A 21,292-nucleotide genomic window follows, 5' to 3' on the forward strand; every position below is an offset into this window, starting at 1 on the left:
CGCACAGTCAATAATTCTGGAGCGGCGGTTCACTCGCTCGCGAGCAACTCGACCCGTGATTCGGAGATCATTTTATTTTGCAGTAAGAGGGAAAAACCGGGGTACTTGATTCTGGTCGAGGTTGAATATTTCGCTAGCGGAAGAAGGTAGGTATAAATGTGCGTCCTGTCGTTTTCTCTTGGTTAGCGCATCTCTTTTCTTCCGTTAGAACCATGTTTAGTCTGACCTTGGTTCATCTTCAGCATGTCATAAAAGCTCGTATCCCTCTCTCACGTAGGTTGCAGTAGAGCGATTTACCGCGCAATAAAAGCCCGTTTCAGATCCTATTGGTCTTTTAGACGTAGAGTTCACCAGCTATCATAGTTGTGCAAGCTTACCTTTAGCGTAGGCGAGTCGTCGAAGTCCGGGACGTCACACAAACAGCGCTATTTGAAAGCAGGTGCGTCCTTACCATGGTACTTCGGGCAAGTCGGGACTAAACATGGGGTATCTTCACTTGTCCGCGGTTCCTTGTACGCCGTGGCGTTCTGATTTCGTTTGACTTATGCTGTTAAAGAAAGCCACGTGATGGTTACAAGAACTTTATTTGGTCCTGAGAAACTGTGGCCCGGGGAGCCGAAGGCTCCTTGAGATTTTCTTATAGCTTTGGAATGGAAACAGGCAGCAGCAGTGGAAGAAAAGTGCGTCTATTATGCATATATAGCTTTCCAGAGAAGCAAAATTCCAAATGGCCAGAGGTGTGAAATAACTGCGTTGCAGCTTTATGTAGTGTATGGTGTTTGACTCATAGACATCATTTCATAAATCCGTATATTCTCTTACTTCTTTAATTCTTTCTAGTTTCTAAGTTTTACCAGTGCTACTTAACGGATAAGGTAACCAAGAAAACGACGTTTTTCATTTTTTTATTACTAAGTTATCTTACTATCTCTGTCGAGCAAAACTGGCTATTCGTTTCTTCTCAGACTCTTCAGACTCTCGTTTTTTTCATCACTTCAGATTACCGTGGCCGCAGGGTACAGGACCGTGAAGTGCTCAAAAGTGAAGAGGATGGTTAATTCCCATTACTTGTTGAATCAAGAGGGCTGTGCGGGGAACCATGTTGTGAAGGAAGCACAAAATTTCCCCTTCACTTGTACTTTGTAGTCTTCCGCAAAAAAAAAAAAAAAAAAAGAACTACGATAGTAATATATTGTAAAAAGGAAAGACAAAAATCACCGCATATCCACGAAGGGAATGATGATGAGTGGGCGAAGCACCGGGGGATCATTCGGGTAACCGTGAATCCCCTGTACATGCGAGAGCGCGGGAAGCGGCGGCAAAACGCCGGAAGCGTTCTCTACCTGAGGTTGGTGGCGCCGCTGCTCGGTTCAAGCGCGAGCATCGCGAGCCCTCAGCTCCGGGTCCGCTTGCCGACGTTGCCGTACAGCTGCAGCTTTGCGAGCCCTCAGGTCCGGGTCCGCATGCCGGTGTTGCCGTGTTGCTGCAGCTTCGCGAGCCCTCAGCTCCGGGTCCGCTTGCCGGCGTTGCTGTTTTGCTACAGCTTCCCGCGCCCTTGACTCCAGGTCCGCTTGTTGTCTGCGTCGCCGTGCTGCAGCAGCTTTGCGAGCCCTCGACTCCGCTTGCAGTTGAGCCGCCACTCTCGCCTTTTCATCCATAGCGGGCGCGGAAGCATAGCGGGCGCAGAACCACCAGTAGGTGGTTCTGCGTCATGACACGTAACTTTAGGTGTGAGTTTTTATGAAGAAGACCTTCGTTCACGTGCTGAGGTACAGTAATTAAGAAAGACTGCGTGTTTCAGGGGTGAGCCAGTGCTACCAAGACCAGCTGTACTACGAAGGCTTGGGAGACAATGTTCGAAACGTTATGCTCGTGCACAGGCCCACGTGCTGTGTTTTATTTGAGAAGATTCAGGATACGTGCAGCTGATGGTGGTTGGTTTACAAGACCCTTAGTAGGTAAGGCTACTCGATCGAAGTGGGGTGCACGTCACGTGTTATTTTCATTACGACTACCGCACGGCATTTGGGCGTGTATTAATCAGTTTGGCGAACACAGCTGGGAATAACACCGCATGCTGTTCCTCTTGTTGACAAAAACATTCGGAGACGTTTCGCCTGGCATATCAGCATACATTATTGTCCTATAAAGCCAATCGGTGGCCGAGTTTAAGCGTCAGCACGTCGAGTTTTATAAACGTACGCAGCGAAGCCGCTAGAACACATACGCTGAAGATGGGGAGCCGGCAGATGCATAGATAGAAAGCTGCATAGTTATACACTATACTGGCGTGGAGGTACATTTTACACATGCACAAATGCACAAGTTCACAGGCACTGTAAGCTGTATTGTGCATCGTAAAGAACAAATTAATCAAATGACAAAAATAAGCGAGCGCTGGGCAATACTGAGCGATTTTTTGACACCTTTGTGTGAAGAAAAGCGGATAACTTGCAGTACCTTGGCATCCTGACTAATGACTAGGGCTTGCGGTCTAATCAATCTGCTCTTTACGTGCCCAAGTTGACAGTAAGCTATGATTAATTGCGCAGGTCTAGACTTATATGTTCCATTGTCTGGAGCAGCCGCTAAGTAATGGTGCACACTCATATCGAGAAGTAGTCAAGATAGAAGTGGAAGCTTTAAGGACTTGGGATGTGTACCGCGGGGCTCCACGAAGAAAAGTAAACAAAAAATGGCTTGAGTGATATACAAAGTAATGTTGAAACGTATAGTAAGCATTTTGTAATGCTAGAGGCGTAGTGGTCATTGTTTATTATTTTCTGCCTGTTTGTTTGTCTGTTCGCTCGTTCGTTCATTTGCTTGCTTGCTTGCTTGATCACTATGTGTTAGTCACATGAATGGAGATGGGACCCTATGGTGCGTTTATGTTTCCGTGTGCAGTATTCCTGTGAAACCATGTGTTTGCAGCATACTTGTCGAAGTCCCCGCGTGGTCCTTTTAGAGCACAGCTCTTAGGCGTCCGTTCCTGCGTTGAGCGTCGGCGTTGCCCCTCGGCGCAACCGAGCGAACGACCACAGCGCAGGATGAAAGAGCGAACGCGGAGCGCAGCGGGCGATGAAAGACGGCGATAGAGAAGAGAGTGCGAGGAGGAAAGTGGAGGAGGAGGGTATGGCGAAAGTGTGAGAAGAAAAGCATAGTGCCGCGCAAGACGGGCGACGGCCGCTACGAGATGGCGCCAGAGTAGTGCGCCGTCGTCTGTTCACCGATGGCATGCGGCGAGCGCGTCCAACGATACCATATACAGAAACAAAGCGCAGCATGAGCGGAGGTCTGTTTGCGGCGGCTGCTGAGAATCACGCTGACGCGTCAGCCACGCGCTGGCTCTCGTGATCTCCCAATTAGCGAAGCAGTCGTGTCACACTTCGCTCCGTTTGCAACGTGCCGCACGAAACAGATTGTCCGCGCCAGCCAATACATCGCGAAATGAAAACACGTATAGAGCTGGGCTCAAATTTGGCATTAGGGAGTGTCGTAATCGTCGGTGAAATTTTTTCTGAGTCGCTTATGCATCTAAATATGTTTATTAGCGTGGCTCCATAACAGGCCATACAAGGATTTCTTTTGTTATGTTGAAGAAAATGTTTGAAAAAATTGTTCAAATTGTATATTTGTCGCTGTCTCCGTGCTGCTGCTCACGAATAGAACCCGCAACATGAAGTTGCGGGTTTTATTCGCGGCCGCGGCGCCCGTACGCCGATGGGGCTTAATGGAAAAAAGTTGAACAGGTGGCGAAAATTAATCTTGAGCCATCTACTACGGCGTCGCTCATAGCCTATTGTGCAGTTTCTGGACGTTTAACCCCAGTTTTCAATTTTAATTTTTAATGTTGTTCACTTTGGCTGAAAAAGACGTGTTTACTTGCCGTGCGTAAACCATTAGAGCCATTGTCAATAGCATCCTCTTTGCAGGAGTTCGCCTTGATGTCCAGAGTGTTCTTTAAAAAAAAATGAAAATGAAGGGAAAAAAAGAAAAGAACTGACTTTTTATTAGGTCGCGCTGGAATGAAATTTTGTACGGGGGCTCTGTAATAGCTTTCAAGTGCTCCCAAGTCTGCTCCGCGTGCACCCAAAATTAATTTGCTGGGGCTTACAGAGACACGCGAAAAGTAGTACAACAACAACAACGGCAATAACAGACACGCAGACGAATATCGTGCGCCATGGTGGCAAAATCCGTTCAATGCGCTGATTGAAATAGGGGCCGACAGAAACAGCCTGTTGTTGTTTGTTTCAACGCACGCACGCCACACGCACGCACGCACGCACGCACACTGTTCTCTATAATGAAATGCACAAGTTTTCGCAAGAAGCTACCTATATACAGCGGCAATGCCAAAATATAAATCTCAATGCATACAAAATATAGGGAACACAAAGTTGCGTTTATAACATGCTGCTTCAAGCGGCTGGATGGTTTCACTTTCACCCTTGTGTGCACACTGAGACAAAATAGTTGAGACAGATTAGTAGCGGGACACGCTAGTTTGCGACAGCATCCCTTGAGGTCGACCAGGTATCAAAACGGCGGCTATGGCGAAGAAGACGCTTAAGGTCGACTTCCACGAAGTGATTATGTGGAGCAAAACATGTATTGCGATGCGCCCCTGAATACTTGCGAAGCTACGCCGACGCAGCAGCCCCCATACTCAGGTCTGAAGAGATCTGAAAGGAGCATTTACCAAGTCTTGCAAACTACCTTGTAGTGTACTAGTAGAATTGTATAGATAGCGCCACAGATCTGCACACTGTATAAGGCGAGTCAGAAACTATATATATATATATATATATATATATATATATATATATATATATAATATATATATATATATATATATATATATATATATATATATATATATATATATATATATATGGCGTGGGGGGACGCGCACAGGAGTCTCTGATTGTGTGTCGGCATAATATGCGTCAGAATAAAGATTTCGTGAGTAGGCTTTCACATAGGCTATGAAAAAGTTGCTTGCGATTTCTTCGGCATTCAGAAACTGAGAGCGATCGAAACATCAAGGAAGTGCGATGTCCTCCGATTGTTAAATGCGCTTGCTTGCCGCACTTCACTCACCCCAATTGGCTTCATTGCAGTCACTGGTCATATTGCCCAGGATGTGTCATTCTGAGCTGTAACGTTAGCGAACACGTTGCTCACAGCGATTTCTTGTTTGACTCCAACAATGCAGAACCAGCCGTACGTGCCTGCTGCGTTGGCCGGCCAATTTCATACCGTTGTGACAATATTACGCGTCCCGCCTAACATAACATAACTTGATATGGCATCGCGAGCAGGTTTCAGAGCTGCAGCTTAGAATGAAGTCGCGACAACAGTCCGTCCTGTCGCAACACGAGACAAAGCCTGTCTGAACGTAGCCGAATGTCTGACAGAGCGCGACCTTATGCTGCGTCCCATTAGATAAATTTTCCAACATCCTTGTAATATTGCCATTTTAGGCAATGTCTTGTACATGATCTACCTCACGGGACACCTTTTAAGCGAATTGGTTGCATTGACATTGACGTTTTGATGACTTCTAGCACGTGACAATTGACCGTCCAAGGCAGTTCAACGCCTATCATTCCTGCTAAAGTAGTTTAGCTCTCTTTTAGAAGGGGCAAACAACGCCATATATAAATGGCAAGGAAATGCACCAAACTTACACTCGAGCTACGGTGGCTGATATTTCCGAGCCTCTTTGGAAAGTCTAATGGATCTCAGAGGAGACGTGACAGGCAGCGTAGTAACCCGTCAAAAGTGACGTCGTCATTCAGGGCGGCGGCAGCAAGCGCAGGATCGAGGCAGGCATTGTGCGCTACTCGTGACTGGGAGGCGAACCACTCAACAACAACGAAACGGCAACCGGGGCCCACTTTGTTACGAAGTCCATACGCGCTCCGGCTTTGTGCGCTTGCCTTTTGTTCGTTTTGATGCGTTCGCTTTGCGCAAAACTCGTGAATTTGAACGACGAGCGAAAGTAAAGAAACGGCAACAAAAATGGGAGAAACGCAAATGAGGCATGCAAGAGCGCAAAGGCAAGAAGAAAAGGCAAAATCAGAGAGTAGAAGGCATAGCCGAGAGACGTAGGAAAAAAAGAAAAAAAGAGAGGGAGAAGAATCTTAGCGCATGCAAAGTGAACACTCATTGTGCGCTAGTGTGTCTCTACTAATGCCGTGCGTCCTTCGTGCAGGCACGCGTGTGCGCTGGTTTCGAATGAGTCGAGCACTGGCGTTTCGTTCCCCACTCCTCTTGTTCCGAGTCATTGGCGTAACGCGAGCGCGGCCCGTCAGGAACGCAACGTTTGCCAAGGCGTTCCCCGCTCTGCTCGAGAAGGGGGCTGCGCCGCGGTGCAAGCGAGAGCGTGACTTCGTACACTTGTCGTCTCCTTGGAGCCGCCAAGGTCGCGCTTTACGCGTGCGCCCGGGCCGACGGACAATTTTCGAAATGAGCCCCGCGACGCCGGTACGTAACGCGATGCGGCATTTGTCCAGGTAGTGGTTTTTCTTACGTTGTTGTAGTTGGAATGGTGGTTAGAGTGCCATCGTTCCCGCAGCATTGCTTACTGCTCTCAAGAGACAGTAATATCAGCCGAAGCGGAGCTAAGACAGAAGACTGACGTCACCTCGTTATGCATGTTTTGGAGGGACGCCATCGTATACACGAGGGAAGCTGCAATGACTCGACTATGTAGTATTTCTGCAATGCTGTAGTATTACCAACACGACACTCCGTTCCAACATATACGGGACTCCGTTGATAATGGCGGGTCAGTATTCGCGTTTACACAAGGTCCAAGAGCGCCGTCGGGCGCCCCCGTTGACACACCATCACATTTATGTAATACACATCTGCTCGTGCCACCATGGCTCCCATCTAAAGTGACAGGCCTCGGGTGACGGTGGCGGCGCTCGTGTCACGTGTTTGAAATGCGAGTTCCTATTGTGTACCTTGACCAAAAGAGAGCGCGTCGCCAGCGAGCGGCACAACACGCGCACAAACCATTTGAAAGGTGATTCTCCTCCCTTCGATGCAATGCCTCACACTCGATGCGATGTCCCTGTTCGTTTCTCTCCGCCTGAAGTATACTTACGAGATCACGTTCCCAATGCGTGAATGCTCACTTTTAGGAATCCGGTGTCTCTCAAATAAGATGATGCGATGCCTAATACAGGCCATTCATTCGAACGTGGCTAGCGACGAAGGGGGAAAGAATCCGCTTAAAATATAATGGGAAGAATGGATGGTCGTCTTATGCCAATCCTAATGATTTTAACGCTGTTGAAGTTAACAGCGCACAGCCGTAAAAGAAAGGAAGAGAAGAACAAACGTTGGACACCGCCCACATAGAAAAATCAGTGCGCGCGACTTCGCTTCCTATAACACGGCGATTATTTATGGTCGATTCGAAACTTCAACGAGCTCACTCTAGGAAACACGTAGAAACCTGTCAGCGCATGGCGATCTCAAGGCATCGCGTATATACCACATCCTCAGACATAGGCCACGCGCTGTTGAGGTGCGTGATGACGCCCTGCAGTTCAGTCATCGTGCCAGGCCCCTCCTTTTCTTCAGCCACCAACACCATCCGTTCCCGTGCCCCCTCTATATTTAAAACCGCGCCCAGTTCCAAGCTGTGGTCGCTGCCACTGGTTGCGCCTGTTCTAGAGCTGCTTTGAGCGAACTCGAGGCCCCTCGGTTCAGTTCCAGCGTTGCCCTCACAACAACAACAACAAAAAAGAAGTCAAGAATAAACGCAGGCGCGGTCTCGCGCGTTAACCCACTGGCCCGGCCTCAATGCCCCAAACAAGCGGCGGCTATAAATGCGCGCATCTGGCGCACGCTGCAATCGCAGTGTGCGCCGCACTGCGTGCGCAGTCATTTCTCTCTTCGACTTCTGTGTCGGCCATTGCACGCTTTTTCAGCGGGCGCTCGCCGCGCGCCGCTTGTTTTTAAGAACGAGAGCTACGACGGGACTTGTCAGTTCGCGCTGCAGCGCTTGCGTTATACGTTCAACGGCTGCGCTGACAGTGGCGCTTCGAGCGGAACGAACCCTGCGCGTAAATTTGTACACCACCTATCGGTCTGTGAACCTCGGCGCGTGCGGCTGACGCGCGGAGAGAGAAGGAGATCCGGTGGGGGACGAACGCGTATTTTGAGAACGCCGAAATGTGGGGGTCGTATAGTTCTCGAAAAGGACACAACATGCGCTCTCTGTCTTTCTTTTGCCCCGTAAAGGACAAACAAATAAAACCATTGTCGACATTGAAAAAAAAGGAAAAAAAGGGGGGGGGGGAAGGAATAACGGACGCACAAATTTTGAAGACCTTTAAAACGAACATTTGAGGCATTGAAAGATAACCCTCACGAGTATGCTATATGAGGTGTGGTGCTTTTGGAAAGGGATCGTGTGTATCATGATTACGCCTTTCTTCAGAAAATACACGCTTTTGTGTGAAAATACAAAGTGTGCGAAGGGGCATAGACAACAAATAATGCTTGCAATGACTACAAGTTGATGAGATATCCAGGGATGGTCAAGAGAAAGACATTGTATTAAAGCGTAACATCTGTCTTTCATCCACATCGTGCGGGTCCGTAGGTAAAGTAAGAAATAAATTTGCAACAAATCTAAGCAAGGCAACACAATACAAAAATGAAAGCTTGGTTATGAAACGCAAGGTACGGTACCAAAGTGTGACAAAAGTGCTCCTATCGGCAAGTCGCACCCCCCCCCCCCCCCCCCACGCACACACACACACATACAAAAATAAAAACCAACTGCTCGTCTTCGCTGTATTAGTATTCATTTCGATAGGAGCTTTAAGCACCCTAATTGCGTGTCTGGGTGTGAGGGCACACGCACGAATGGAGTCCGCGTTAGTGTTCATATGCTTTAAGTGTACCTTTAAGGTGTATCTCTAAATTATAAGGCAGTGATGACAAGTTCTCGGTCAGTAAACCTAGGTATATTTATACTTATGGCTGAAATTATAATGCTACCGTATCAGTACGTACATAAAAGCTTCAGCAAGAGTCATCCTGAAAGGAAGCGATAAGATGCCAACGTACGGAATTCAGGACATTTAGTGAAGTATGCGGGTGCACAAGACAAATGATGTATTAAACGTGACATGCACACCCGTGTGCTCTGCTTGGAGTACATGGTGCGCGTCATATATACCATTTACACTATACTGTGTACATGGTACACTGTCCATGGCCTGGGTAAATGGTATTTCGCAGCTCACTGGGCAACATGAGTGCCCAATTATGACAAATAGAAAATGAGTATAGGTTTTGTTATAAAGCAATCCCCATACAGGCTCCACAAAAATCACAAAGCTTGAAACCAAATTTTGGGGCTTAGCATCCCAAAGCAACACAACAGCCCCCATCGAAAAGTGGCCACCGCAATTGGGAATCTAACCTTGAATCCTGCTGCTATGCAGCTGAACGCCATAACTACTAAGCCATCGCGGCGGGTTCCTGGCAATCAGATATCCGGTTAGCGTATTCGAGAAGTATGGCTTCCCTTTGTAGAGACTTTATGCGCATCCAAAAAAATACTAGCTAATTATCCACGAGTTGCGAGCTCTGTGACCAAGAAAGTGGCTTGCCATTTCATGCCGTAAAGTGAAATGCTCTTTCTCACTAGTTTACTTTGCAATCCGAACAGTTCGCTGTGAACTATATACGCCGGCAAGCCAGATTACGTTCCAGTCAAAAGTAACCAAAGAATGTATACAACAAAATAGATAATAACGACGAATATACGAGTATATATAAACAAATAGTAGCCTCCTGTGTCACGCCTTTTAAAAGCGAAGCTTTTATTTGGGAACTTCGCGGGGTTTTCATGATCGTGGGTGCTGCGTGGCTGTCCTCTTGCCGAATAGCCCGACATCACCGCCGCTGTGTTCCTTGCGCCACCACCAGATGGCGTTCGCCTCCGCGCTTCCGCGGCGGCGGCTGTGCGACGGCAAGAATAAACACAAACTCGTGTTTCGACTCTTTATGCAATCACACAATGTTTCGCTGTATGTAAATTCCAACTCGTTGGATCTTCTGCTTGTTTTTCTATTTCTGTCTCTATTATTCCTGTAGTCAAGCCACTGTCTTTCGGTCAGGCTTCCATCGCTTACGCTTTTTCTTTCGGTTCTTGAATCGCCTTTTCTTAATTTCCAATTCAAACATCATGGGCGGAATTCACAAAAACGTTCTTACGCTAAAACTGTTCGTAGAAGCAGGTATCAGCCAATCGTGGTGTTGGCACATGTCATTAGTGTAGGCGGCTGGCCATTGGCAAGCAGCAATTACGAACGAAAAGCTTTGTGAATTCGGCCCCATATCTTTAAAAGTAATAAATCCGCCATATGAGTAACCATATTTGCTACCACTCTTCTCATCGCAGGCAGCAACAAGGCGGGCCGTTTGGCCAAAACATGCCCACGACTCCGGGTGGCTCAGCTGATCCAAACAGGATGGCCTTCGCCTCTAATCGCACCCCTACTAGCCCACAGTGGTCTGCTCCATCATGGCCACCAGCGCCGGAAACCCCAGACGCACCAGTCTACTGCAGCACGGGCGCACTGTTCCCCATGCAAGGTGGTGGTCACATGCCATCTGCAGGCCAGAGGTCGGCGTCGCCCAACGGCCGCTTCACGTCGAGCGGACCCAAGTTCCCCATTCCGCCGCCTCCGCCCGCAGGCGCCATGTCCCCGCCCACACAAAATACGTTCGGAATACCGCCGCCGCCGCCGGCTGGACAAGGGAGGTCGCCAACGTCCAGCGGCGGCTACAGTCCCAACACCTTCCAAATACCTCCGCCACCACCGCCAGGTGGTCGACCGGGAAGTGCCTCGCCTTCTGTCTCTGGCGGTGGACGCAGCCCCGGTGCCTTCTACATACCACCACCGCCATCACAGTCCCTGGGAGGCATGGTGTCCTCGCCAACGAGCGCCACTGGGGGCTACGAAGATCAGTCGTACTCGTACCCTCCGCCACCGCCGCCAATCGCATCGTCGTCGCCGGTGCCGGGTGTTTATGGTAGCGGCGGACCATTCCGCCACGAGCCGGCCACACCACCCCCTCCACCCCCTCCGCCCGCTTCGCAGCACGTTCCTGCGCCGCCGCCACCACCGCCGCTGCCTCCAGTACAAGGTGGAGGAGGCGGTCCAGGGGGACCACCACCGCCACCTCCGCCGCCACCTCCACCGCCACCGTCGGGTGGTGGACCTACCTGGAAGCAGAAGCAGGTCAGTATATCAAAGAGAGAGAGAGAGAGTGAGGTACTTCGACATGCCGCTGTCCCTTATTCCTCAATCTGGCCTCCATATTGACATTATAGAACAGCAACTGTACCGAGATCGAGGAAATCAAGGCCTGAGGACGTGGCAGACGGAACTCAAGAACAGATAACAACGTAGGCGCTGTGTTATTTTTTGTTGCTCGTCCTAAGGTCTCGACTTAGCACGCGATCCAGCTTATTTCCTGGATACAAAACGTCCTTCATGCTGCCCTCACGCGGAGAGCGAGCTCAGCAAAAGTCGACGCTCGCGATCAGACAGGTAGAAACCAAATGCAAGTAACTGAATTTGGTGTAGCGCAATTATTTCTTATTTCCCAGAGTTCTACTACACCATCCTTTACTTGTGTCACCTAGTAAACATGATTGCACCTGACTGAGGGTCATGAGCGCAGAAGAAATACGTATGCATGTGCAGCGTTGTTCCGATAAATTCACGTGGCAACGTTTTTTGCCATAAAGGCTAGGGTGGGCCCTTTCATGAAAAATTTTAATTTGGCTACGAAAAACTAGGGAGAAGCTTAAGAGTCGCCTTTAAGAGCAGAAAGCGATAGCATTAAAGGGTCCCTGACTGCTTCTCATGCTCTAGTTTCTCACCTCGACCTGCTTCTCATGCTGCCTTCTCATCGCACATCAATTTCTTTATTTCCCACAATTACTTGCTTGTCACTGCAATTACATTGTTTACTTCATACCACCATTTGCGTCTCATCGCATTGCTGTTTACTTTATATGCTTTTTCACTACAACAGCACCTTTATTCTTTCCATCTTTACTGCTACACTCATGTATACTGAATCATGTGGCACGCTTCTCTATATTCCCAATCACATCGATTAAAATTCAGTGAAGCATCCAAAACTCACATAACACCTGTAATTAACTTACTAATTACCATACACACTCATTAAGGATACCACGTACTCAAACCACAACCTTCTCATTGATACATCACACATAGACATGCATGCAGTCGTTTAAGTTCCATGAACCACCATGGGCCTTTACTTCAATCTAATCACCTCATTCCTAATTAGCCCACTCACAATTACCAGGTATGCGTCAGTACCTTTATCTAAGACACTTTACCAAGTCAGAACACAACCTGCTTGTCTATACATCACACATACACACATACACACACATTCATTCGTTTAAGTACAATGAACCACCCCAACACTCGCATTCACTTCAGTCTAATTAGCCAATTCTCAATTACCGTACTCATAATTACCATACACGCAGCAGTACATTTCTCGAAGACACTTTACTAAGTCAAAGACCACAAAGCATTCACTGCGACCCCCTCTAACATGCTTGAACCAACGGGCCTTCATGGCCATTTCGTATTCCGAAGGTCCTGTGTTCTTGACGATTGACGTATCTTGATGATTGACGTATTATTGGCAATGGCGGCCAGCCGATTGCAAAGCGTACTTACGAACAAAAAGCTTTGTGAATTCGGCCCGAGTTACGGAAGGTCAACATCTTGCAGAGTGGTATCGCAACCCTGAGTCCATGGGCAATGCGTGATGAGACGTACTGGGGAGGAGAGGCGAATTCGTTAGGCAATGATTGATCACGATATATGCGGTGAAAAGGGCACGAACGAAAAACTTTACGATGAGATCCGAGTGATAGTACATGTAAACTAGATTTCATGTGAGTGACGCTCGCGGTTGGAGTATAGTTAGACAGCATAAAACGCATTGAGTTACCCTCAGCCATTTCAAGGGAGTGAATTACATCGTCGCGAAACTGGTCTCAAACTGAGTCGGCGTGTTTCAGCTACGCGCGTTACCAACTTTTTCAAGTTACCGCTTTTAAGTTTCTGTTAGAGGATGCGTATGTCGCGCCTATCGCCCACATTGGTTACCACTCGCCTACAGTGGCTATGTACCGTGCTCTTTGTTGAAAACAGTGACAACGCCGTCACTTGACAAAGAAGAGAAAGAAGTGTCGCAGCGTTCGTGGCTTGTTTTTTGTTTTTCTTTTACTTTGCGTTTCTCGTTTTCAAATATGAATTTCCTTTAGCTACCTCCTGCCGCCCGATTCTTGGCCTATCCCCCTTAGTGGGTGCGATCCATTACAGAGGTTCATCATCATCATCATCATCATCATCATCATCATCATGTAGCACCATGAAAAGAGCTGAAAGGAGTCGACATCAACAAGTGCAGGAAAACCATGGTTATGGCCGGAGCATGGTTACCCCAAGGTTTGTCTGGAATTTGGAGGGTACTGCGCTGCTAAAAGCCAAAGGTGCCGAAGCGAACGACTGCATAGTGCGGAGCGGTAAGTGTCGAGAATGGCAGTGACATGCACAGCGCCGCAGAAGAGGGTATATTACCGTTCGTTCCTGTAACTTCAAGCGCTGACCACTGCGGAACGCACCGAAAGTGCTAGTAGTGTGAATGCCAACGTGACGCTCTCCTGTTTCAAGAGTTCTGCATACACTGTCGTGGCCTTACGCTGTTACCAGCAGGTTATCTCGCGGAGACACAAAGAACAGCGTAATGTTTTTTTTTTTTTTTTTTTTTTTTACGTAGTACTAGTGGTGTTGTGATCATTCTCTTTTGATGTTTCATAATACTGAACGCTTGGCAGACATAACGTCCCTGGTTCATCTGTTTAGGAAAACGTAGTCACCCGCCGTGGTTGCTTAGTGGCTACGTTGATGGGTTACTAATAGCACGAGGTCGCGGGACCAAATCCCGGCGCCGGCGCCCGCATTTCGATGGGGGCGAAATGCGAAAACACCCGTGTACTTAGATTTCGGTGCACGTTAAAGAACCCCACGTGGTCCAAATTATTCCGCAGTCCCTCACTCCGGCGTGCCTCATAACCAGATCGTGGGTTTGGCACGTAAAACCCCATAATTGAATTGAATTGAATTGAAAACTGACGTTTGTACTTTAAAGTGTGCACCGGCGACAGTCACCGGCTGCCAATGCCTGAACGACCGCACATTGCTGTTGCAGTGTTTCGACGATTCACCGCACCATCCGTCCAACGCAGCATTTATCACAGCGCGAGTCTCGTTCATTTCTTTTCTCACCGTTGTTCTTTCGTTTTGTATGCACACATTGCACGTCATTGAAGTACCTGTCAGTGTTGCAAAATTCTGGACGAACCTACATGGTTGCAGTGTTCCATACAACACCGTACCACTTTTTTTTCTTTTCTTGTGAGCTCATTACCCCTTACTTCCACTTTTACAGGAGGCTGAGAAGGCCTCACAGAGGCAGTCAGGGTGTGGCTACGATCCTGCCCAGATTGCTGCGCAGGGACCCCAGGACGGCACCCAACCTTTCTGCTACCTGCCTCCCCAGCTCGTTGGCACGCTCAACAGCAAGGATAAGAAGCCCTTCACATACACGCCAGGCGGTGAGTATACACTATATAGGACAGAGCTGGGCACAGCTGCACACGCACGTATATGCGTGCACGTGTACCTCGATAGAGTTTGAACGTCATCATCCACTATGATTTTTCTGAAGGATGTAAGCGCTGAGTCACCCCCTGCTCACTCATCGCAGCTTAGAGCCATTGTGGGTTTTCATCTTTTTTCTGGTCTGGTTTATCGAATGTAAGACTTATTCGGGGTAGAAAGGTTTCGGGCGAGCGGATAAATTACAAAAGGGTAATGCGAATCTCTGATGGTGTCGTGTCTCTCTGCACCGTAAATTAGATCGCTATATAAAGCCCTTACTTACTCATCAGCCTTTTACATTTTGCGAGTTGACGGTCGTATCAATGAGAGGTGAATGCGAACATTTAACGACGGCCTCGGGGTGCTTCAAACTGCGGTTAATTCATCCCTCATAAATGAAATAAATCATAACATATTGTTTGTTTTTATGAACGGCTCGCATTTCTTCTTATATATACATACATATATATATATATATATATATATATATATATATATATATATATATATATATATATATGCTCGATTTTGTTAATCATAACCACATAAATCCAACAGAGAATGTGAGCCGAGGAAAGCATCGGGGAAATTAAGTGTAGTTGAAGTTGGAATGTAGAAAATAATAAGGAAAAGGGAAATGAAAGTGAACGAAAAGATAACTTGTCGCCGGCGAGAGCCGAACCCGCAACCTCCGCATTACGCGTGCGTTGCACTACCAATTGTGCTACGGCGACGGCCATCAATTCGTCCACTAACTTAGGTATTTATGTTTACTAGATCTAGCCCTAGGAGTGTTAGCCAGTGCCACTCAGAACCATGGTTCGGCTTCATTTTCTGTCGTATTTATGTGGTTATGATTATATATATATATATATATATATATATATATATATATATATATATATATATATGCAGCTTGCGTGTAGTGATGCGAGCTGTTCATAAAGTCACGCGAGCGTTCATAAGCTCAACATATATAGTCGTTCTATTATATACTCAGCCTCGTGCGTGTTTCTACAACTTCCAATCATTTACCAGGGAACTGCATTCAGTATAGGCGTCACGTCGAGGCACGAAGGGTTCCGACTTTTATTATGGACAACTGCCATAAGAAAGGATAATTATTACGAGGATATACTTCAAGCAAGTGGATATTACGAGGATTACGAGCATATGCTACTACGAAGAACCCTTATCATGAACGTCGCCTCAATACTTTGACGCAAAGGGGTCGAACCGAGGTGGCGTCGGTGTTTGCAGATAAGCTATGGCAGCGACGAAATTAAAGATCCGAGACACGAGCTGGTGGGGTGAGCGTGGACGATTAATTTCGGAGCTAGCAGGTAAGCTCTGACTTCAGCCTTCCTCATTTTCGGTCATTACGGCGTTCGCGCTTAGTCTGTCCTATAGGTGCCTCTCAGCAGAACGTGTTTCCTGCAACGCAAGCACGGAGCCCATCAGTCTCAGTTTAGGCTTGTGCGATTACCCCATGTCTTAGAGCCATGAGTGAGTACATGAAGACTGCTCACCGACTTAACTATTTCACGGTGTTTGTTGCTGGTGACTACAGACATTATGGATTTCTACTAAGCAGACAGCGCTCCACTACTGCTCGTCTTCAATTTCAGTTGTATCATGTTTTATATTCCACGCAAGATCACTAGAGAACCTGGACCTTTCAATGTTCCCGCCTGTCATCCCCAACACTCAACCGTACATGGAATACTGTATTTTTATAACGCATATTTTCAGGATGTCGATATTTTTCATGACTCGCTGTCATTGTTATTTTCCTATAGCTTTGCATTGTTGTGTCGTAATTTCACACATTGTTTAACTGACCTTATCCTCCTCTTTCTCATGTATTTATCTTGCGCTTTGTTGCATATACATTCTTTTCATAAGTGTTCTTTTTATTCCTTGTCTTCTTTTTTACTTACATTCCCCTAAAGGTTTCTTGTTTGCTTATTTGCTTGTTTGTTTGTTTTGGGTTTTTAATGTATGCGTGCGCCAGCACTCAGACCTTACTGTTCTTCCTGGGCACGGTAAATAAATTATTGATTGATTGATTGACTGATTGATTGTTGAATTATGGTTATTATAATTAATGGTGCGTGGAATGCCGTTGTCTTACGCATGTTGCAATTACTGAGGTACAGAATGTTCCATTTCCATCTGTGTTGAAGAGACTTGCAGAAACGCAAAAGAGAATTGTAGGCGAAGCAAACCAGTCCACCAAATTCCACCTGGCGCTTGCTTTTCGCCATGCGTCTGTATCGCACCCGCGTTCAACATTACGAAGGACAAAAAATTACTTTTGAACACCCTTTCTAGGTGATGGCCGCATTAGGCACACATTGAGAGGTCCTTTTTTGTGACGCTGTATGGGGCGCAAGAAGACACATATCGCAGTGCTCGGAACAACGTTTCTCTAAGGCCTCTTCGAGGCACACGAGGAAGCTGCTGCGATGGCGAACTCTAAACAGTAGGAAGGTAATGGAATCTTGAATGTGGACTCTGTCCGCTGTTTTCTATGGCTGTGATGCTGTCAGAGCTTGCATGGCTGCAGCCTCTCATGTATGTAGCTGCACGGATCTCATTACTCCGGGTTTTTTCCAATAGCTGTCGCTTGTCTTCCTCTTCTGTAGAGCTAATGTTGAGGAGCCTTCGCGTTTATCTGTCTTTTTTTTTTCTTTCATTTTTTTTCTCCTACCTTCCGTGTATCTCACCTGGGTTAATGTGCTTTCGGAGAGGTGAACCTTAAATGTGGCCGTTCGGCAGGAAATTCGACACGCACTTCTCTGCGCCGCCAATGCAAAGTTTAAAGTGCTCGAGTACACAGCGCTTCCATAATGCGCAGCGCCGAGCACTCTGTCTCGTGCGTCACCGTTCCTTTTTTTTTTTCTTTTTCTTGCGCGCAGGTTTGGACCTCTCCGAGATCAAGTCTCCGCGCATCCAGAGGCGCATCAACGCTCGCCAGGAAGCGGCTGCCGCCCAAGGCGAAGGATGGGGAGACCCGCCCAGCCGCCAGATGGAAGGGTGAGCGCAGGCCCTGCATTCCACGGTTGAGAACGAAGCTGCTCATTTTTTAATCGTATACTTCTATACCCTCACCGTACGAAGAGTTCTCCCTCGCGCTGCATGTGCAATTCTGCACGTGCGTTTTTTTTTTCTTTCTTTTTCTCAATGGTGTAGCGACATAAAGAGTCTTAACGGTACCATTCCGATAATGTGACTCGAAACCATTCAAGCAACTTCGTAGGGCGTCGCTCGACTTTTTTTTTTTTTTGCGTGAATAAGATGGGCGTTGTGCCGACGCTGCCATAGCAAACATCTCCACTAGTCGCAGCACAGAAACGTTATAGACGCTAGAGGAACACGGAGGAAATGGCCCGAGAAAACGACCCGATACAACGCGGTTTTGTAAACTGGTAGCATTTTTGTTCATCCCCCTGCATGCCATTGCCAAGCGCAGCTGCTCAAATTCCGTCACCTTATCACTCTTCTTATCGCGAAAAATTTGTGCGCGCTGCCTTTCACCGTCTTCAACTGCCTACTACGCCTTCGTAAAAAACGCCGTTAGGCGATGTTCGCGCTCAATGGAGCATCGAATGTCTCTCCAATGGCGTCTTATTGCTTCCGATTTGGGCGCTATCTGAATGAGACCAACGTATTTTGTTACCCTTTTTTTATCTTTGCAAACAAATTAGGTAAGCAGCAGCGCCTCACGTAATATTTCGCGAAGCAAGCCATAAAATGTGATCACTGCCCTGTATATACTCGAGCTTGAACAGACTAGTCGTTAATGTGAAAGAACTTGCTTGAAAAAGTCTGCGTGAAAGAGTTTGCGTGGAAGAGTAAATGACACTGTTACGTGCAGATTGAATTCCGGGGTCTAACGTGCCAAAATTATCTGCCAATGAAAGCTCTATATACGCTCGTTGCAAAATTCGTCGAGAACAAAGTATGTGACAAACCGAGACAATGTGCCTAACTTCCACAATAGCATTCCCGGTGGCGGATGCGTGCTCTTATGCATTAGCAAGATTCGGGGTCATTACAGGACTGTTTATCACGCACTCTCATAATGCGGTGACGGTAAGTGCTGCGATAAATTTGGTTATGCACCCGTAGTTCACGAGGCGGGCTGAAGTGGAGAAATTTTAGAAGAACGTTCGACCGCTACTCTGGTTCTTTCATGTGCAACGAAGTCTTAAAGGGGTCTTGCAACACTTTCAAGGAGGAGGACGTCGGCCACAGGCGTATCTCGCCTTGCTGGAAGTGCCGGGCAATTGCTCCGCCCCAGCACCGCCTTTCAGCAGAGTTTGAGAAACCTAAGATGTATAGGTACGTCGTTCAGTGCAACCCCATTCAAAGCGCATCGCGAGTTGGGCGAACAAGGCGGTGCGCACAGCGATGCCGAACAGGACGCACGCCGTATAGCTTGTCAGCCATCCAGAGCTCGATGCTGCGTCGTCCCCCCACTTCCTCCCTTGTCTTCCTGACACAACCCCCCCCCCCCCCCCCCCGAAATGAGTCTGGTAAACAATTAACACACAATCTAAGCCGACCACACCTAAGAACTTCAGTACGAACCGTAACACTTCTCGCCTGAATGTCCAGCGTCCTCGCGGCAACATGTCGTCTTCATTAATTAGCACGTGGGCCGCCTCGATGCTGAAGTATACTTCAAACAAAAAATTGCGCTCTGAAGCGAGTCTAGGACACGGCAACAAATAATGTGCAACACTTCCTTGAGTCTTGGAGTTCACACACAAGGGCGACGCGGCAAGTCCGGTCTTGCTTAGCCAGGTAGTAGTACGCGCTGACCCCGTGTGGACTCTTTATGGTCGCCTCCTGACCATTCCTGTGGGACGACGGGGACTAAGCAGGCCAGGCGCCTCCCTGTTGTACGCTTTTTGACGTGATAAATAAGCTCTTTTAACTTAACTGCAAAACAATGCTGTCGTGAACACCTGACACAAAGCGCTTGCTCGTATTAGGTAACCTACTATATTACTCTATATAGATCGCTAGTAATTTCCGGCCGCTTTTACAAATTCCCGCCATGCTTCAGTATACCTGATGACGCAATAGGGATATTCTACGGTAATTGGCCAGATATCAGATTATGTCCCATAAATCACTACTTCGACAAAAAACAAGAAAATTATCAACAGTGATAGCATTCTTCATATTAGTTTGCTCTATAAGAATTACAAAAGACTGTCGAATCGAAAAAAACATAATAAGTAATTTTAATTTTACACTTCCGGTCTTCAGCGACTGTCGCATGCTCGAGTTATACCACTCTTCTTCTTCTTCTTTTTTTTTTTGTTCTGTAGTGCATGATCGTGTGATGGCTAGAATTTCGTGGACCGCATCGCTTAAATTGCATTTGCGTGCTCTGATGAACGTTTCTTCCTGCGAATTCTCTGCGAGCTCCTGCAATCTTCTGAAGGATAAGCCGCAATGTAATCATTGAATATTCTGGGGCTTGAGAACACAAAGCACCGATGCTGTGTTCACCTTGTGACGGCGCTACGAGTTCACTGGGACGCGAATCGACAGCCGCGGTGCTCAAGGTGAATGCGAAATAACGACGCACCTGTGCATTCGTTGGTCGCAGAGGCACACATAAGCAGGCATATGTTGTTCACTAATCATAATTAACGACGCTCACTGCGGTGTCGCCCAAAGCCATTTTATCAACGTAGAGGTATGTGCTCTCCTTGTCGATTGTCGACAGTGATTTAGAGGTGTCGACTTATAAGGAAGACTCACCTATTAAGAGCGTCCAGACTGCACAATTGTTCATGCACCACTGAAACTAAGAACGACAGTGTTAAATACCATGTCTTGCATTTGAAGAAACTGTATAGGTTTAGATTTTCTGTTTTCATTCCTGCGGACAACGTCCTCAGCGAGATGCCTTAAACGAGTTCGCTTACTCCATCGGGTATCCCTTAACCTTATTGTAGTTTACAATGCCTCACCATTTAAAGTAATGATCACATTCTATCTCTCTCTGCTCTTATTGAACTTTAATTTTTCGTCTTCAACCGACACACATGGTATCTGTCACACATGATACCACACATGGTATCTGTTAACGTTTATGTACTTGTCGGCCAATATGTCTTCGTTCTAATGAAGAGTCATCTCTGTCTCTGCCTGTCTATCTGATTCGCGTGGGTCGTGCAGATTGAACTTGGATGGGACGCCGTCACAGCAGCAGGGCTACATGGACCCTAACCGAACTCACTCGCTGCCCCGTCAGGCGCCAGGACAGCGCGCTTCGGACCCAGGAGACTTTGTGCAGTCGCGATCTTTCCGCGTTCTGCAGAAGATCACCGACACCGACTCTCCGGACTACCAACCACGTGAGTCTAATCACTTTGCAGCACAGACTGCGTCGACGCTGTGCGTACTGGGAACTGGCTCGTACAACTTGTATCTTAAAGGCAGTACCTACACAAAGGGTCGCCATAGTGCGCCGATTCATCCATGTGCTCCAAAGCACG

At 47.4% G+C, this 21,292-nt stretch overlaps 1 protein-coding gene across 3 annotated transcripts in view; it reads left to right on the top strand.

Moving 5' to 3' along the window:
* LOC119436868 (trithorax group protein osa-like) overlaps nucleotides 1-21,292 on the top strand; it is an 87,241-nt gene that overhangs the window by 31,818 nt on the left and 34,131 nt on the right. For all 3 annotated transcript variants that reach the window (XM_049660055.1, XM_049660056.1, XM_037703889.2), the window contains exons 2-5: nucleotides 10,442-11,285; nucleotides 14,557-14,722; nucleotides 17,690-17,807; nucleotides 20,973-21,151. In XM_049660055.1, the coding sequence (XP_049516012.1) occupies nucleotides 10,442-11,285; nucleotides 14,557-14,722; nucleotides 17,690-17,807; nucleotides 20,973-21,151 (1,307 nt within the window). The remainder of the gene's footprint in view (nucleotides 1-10,441; nucleotides 11,286-14,556; nucleotides 14,723-17,689; nucleotides 17,808-20,972; nucleotides 21,152-21,292) is intronic.

Source organism: Dermacentor silvarum, chromosome 1, assembly GCF_013339745.2.
Source record: "Dermacentor silvarum isolate Dsil-2018 chromosome 1, BIME_Dsil_1.4, whole genome shotgun sequence".
NCBI lineage: Eukaryota > Metazoa > Arthropoda > Arachnida > Ixodida > Ixodidae > Dermacentor > Dermacentor silvarum.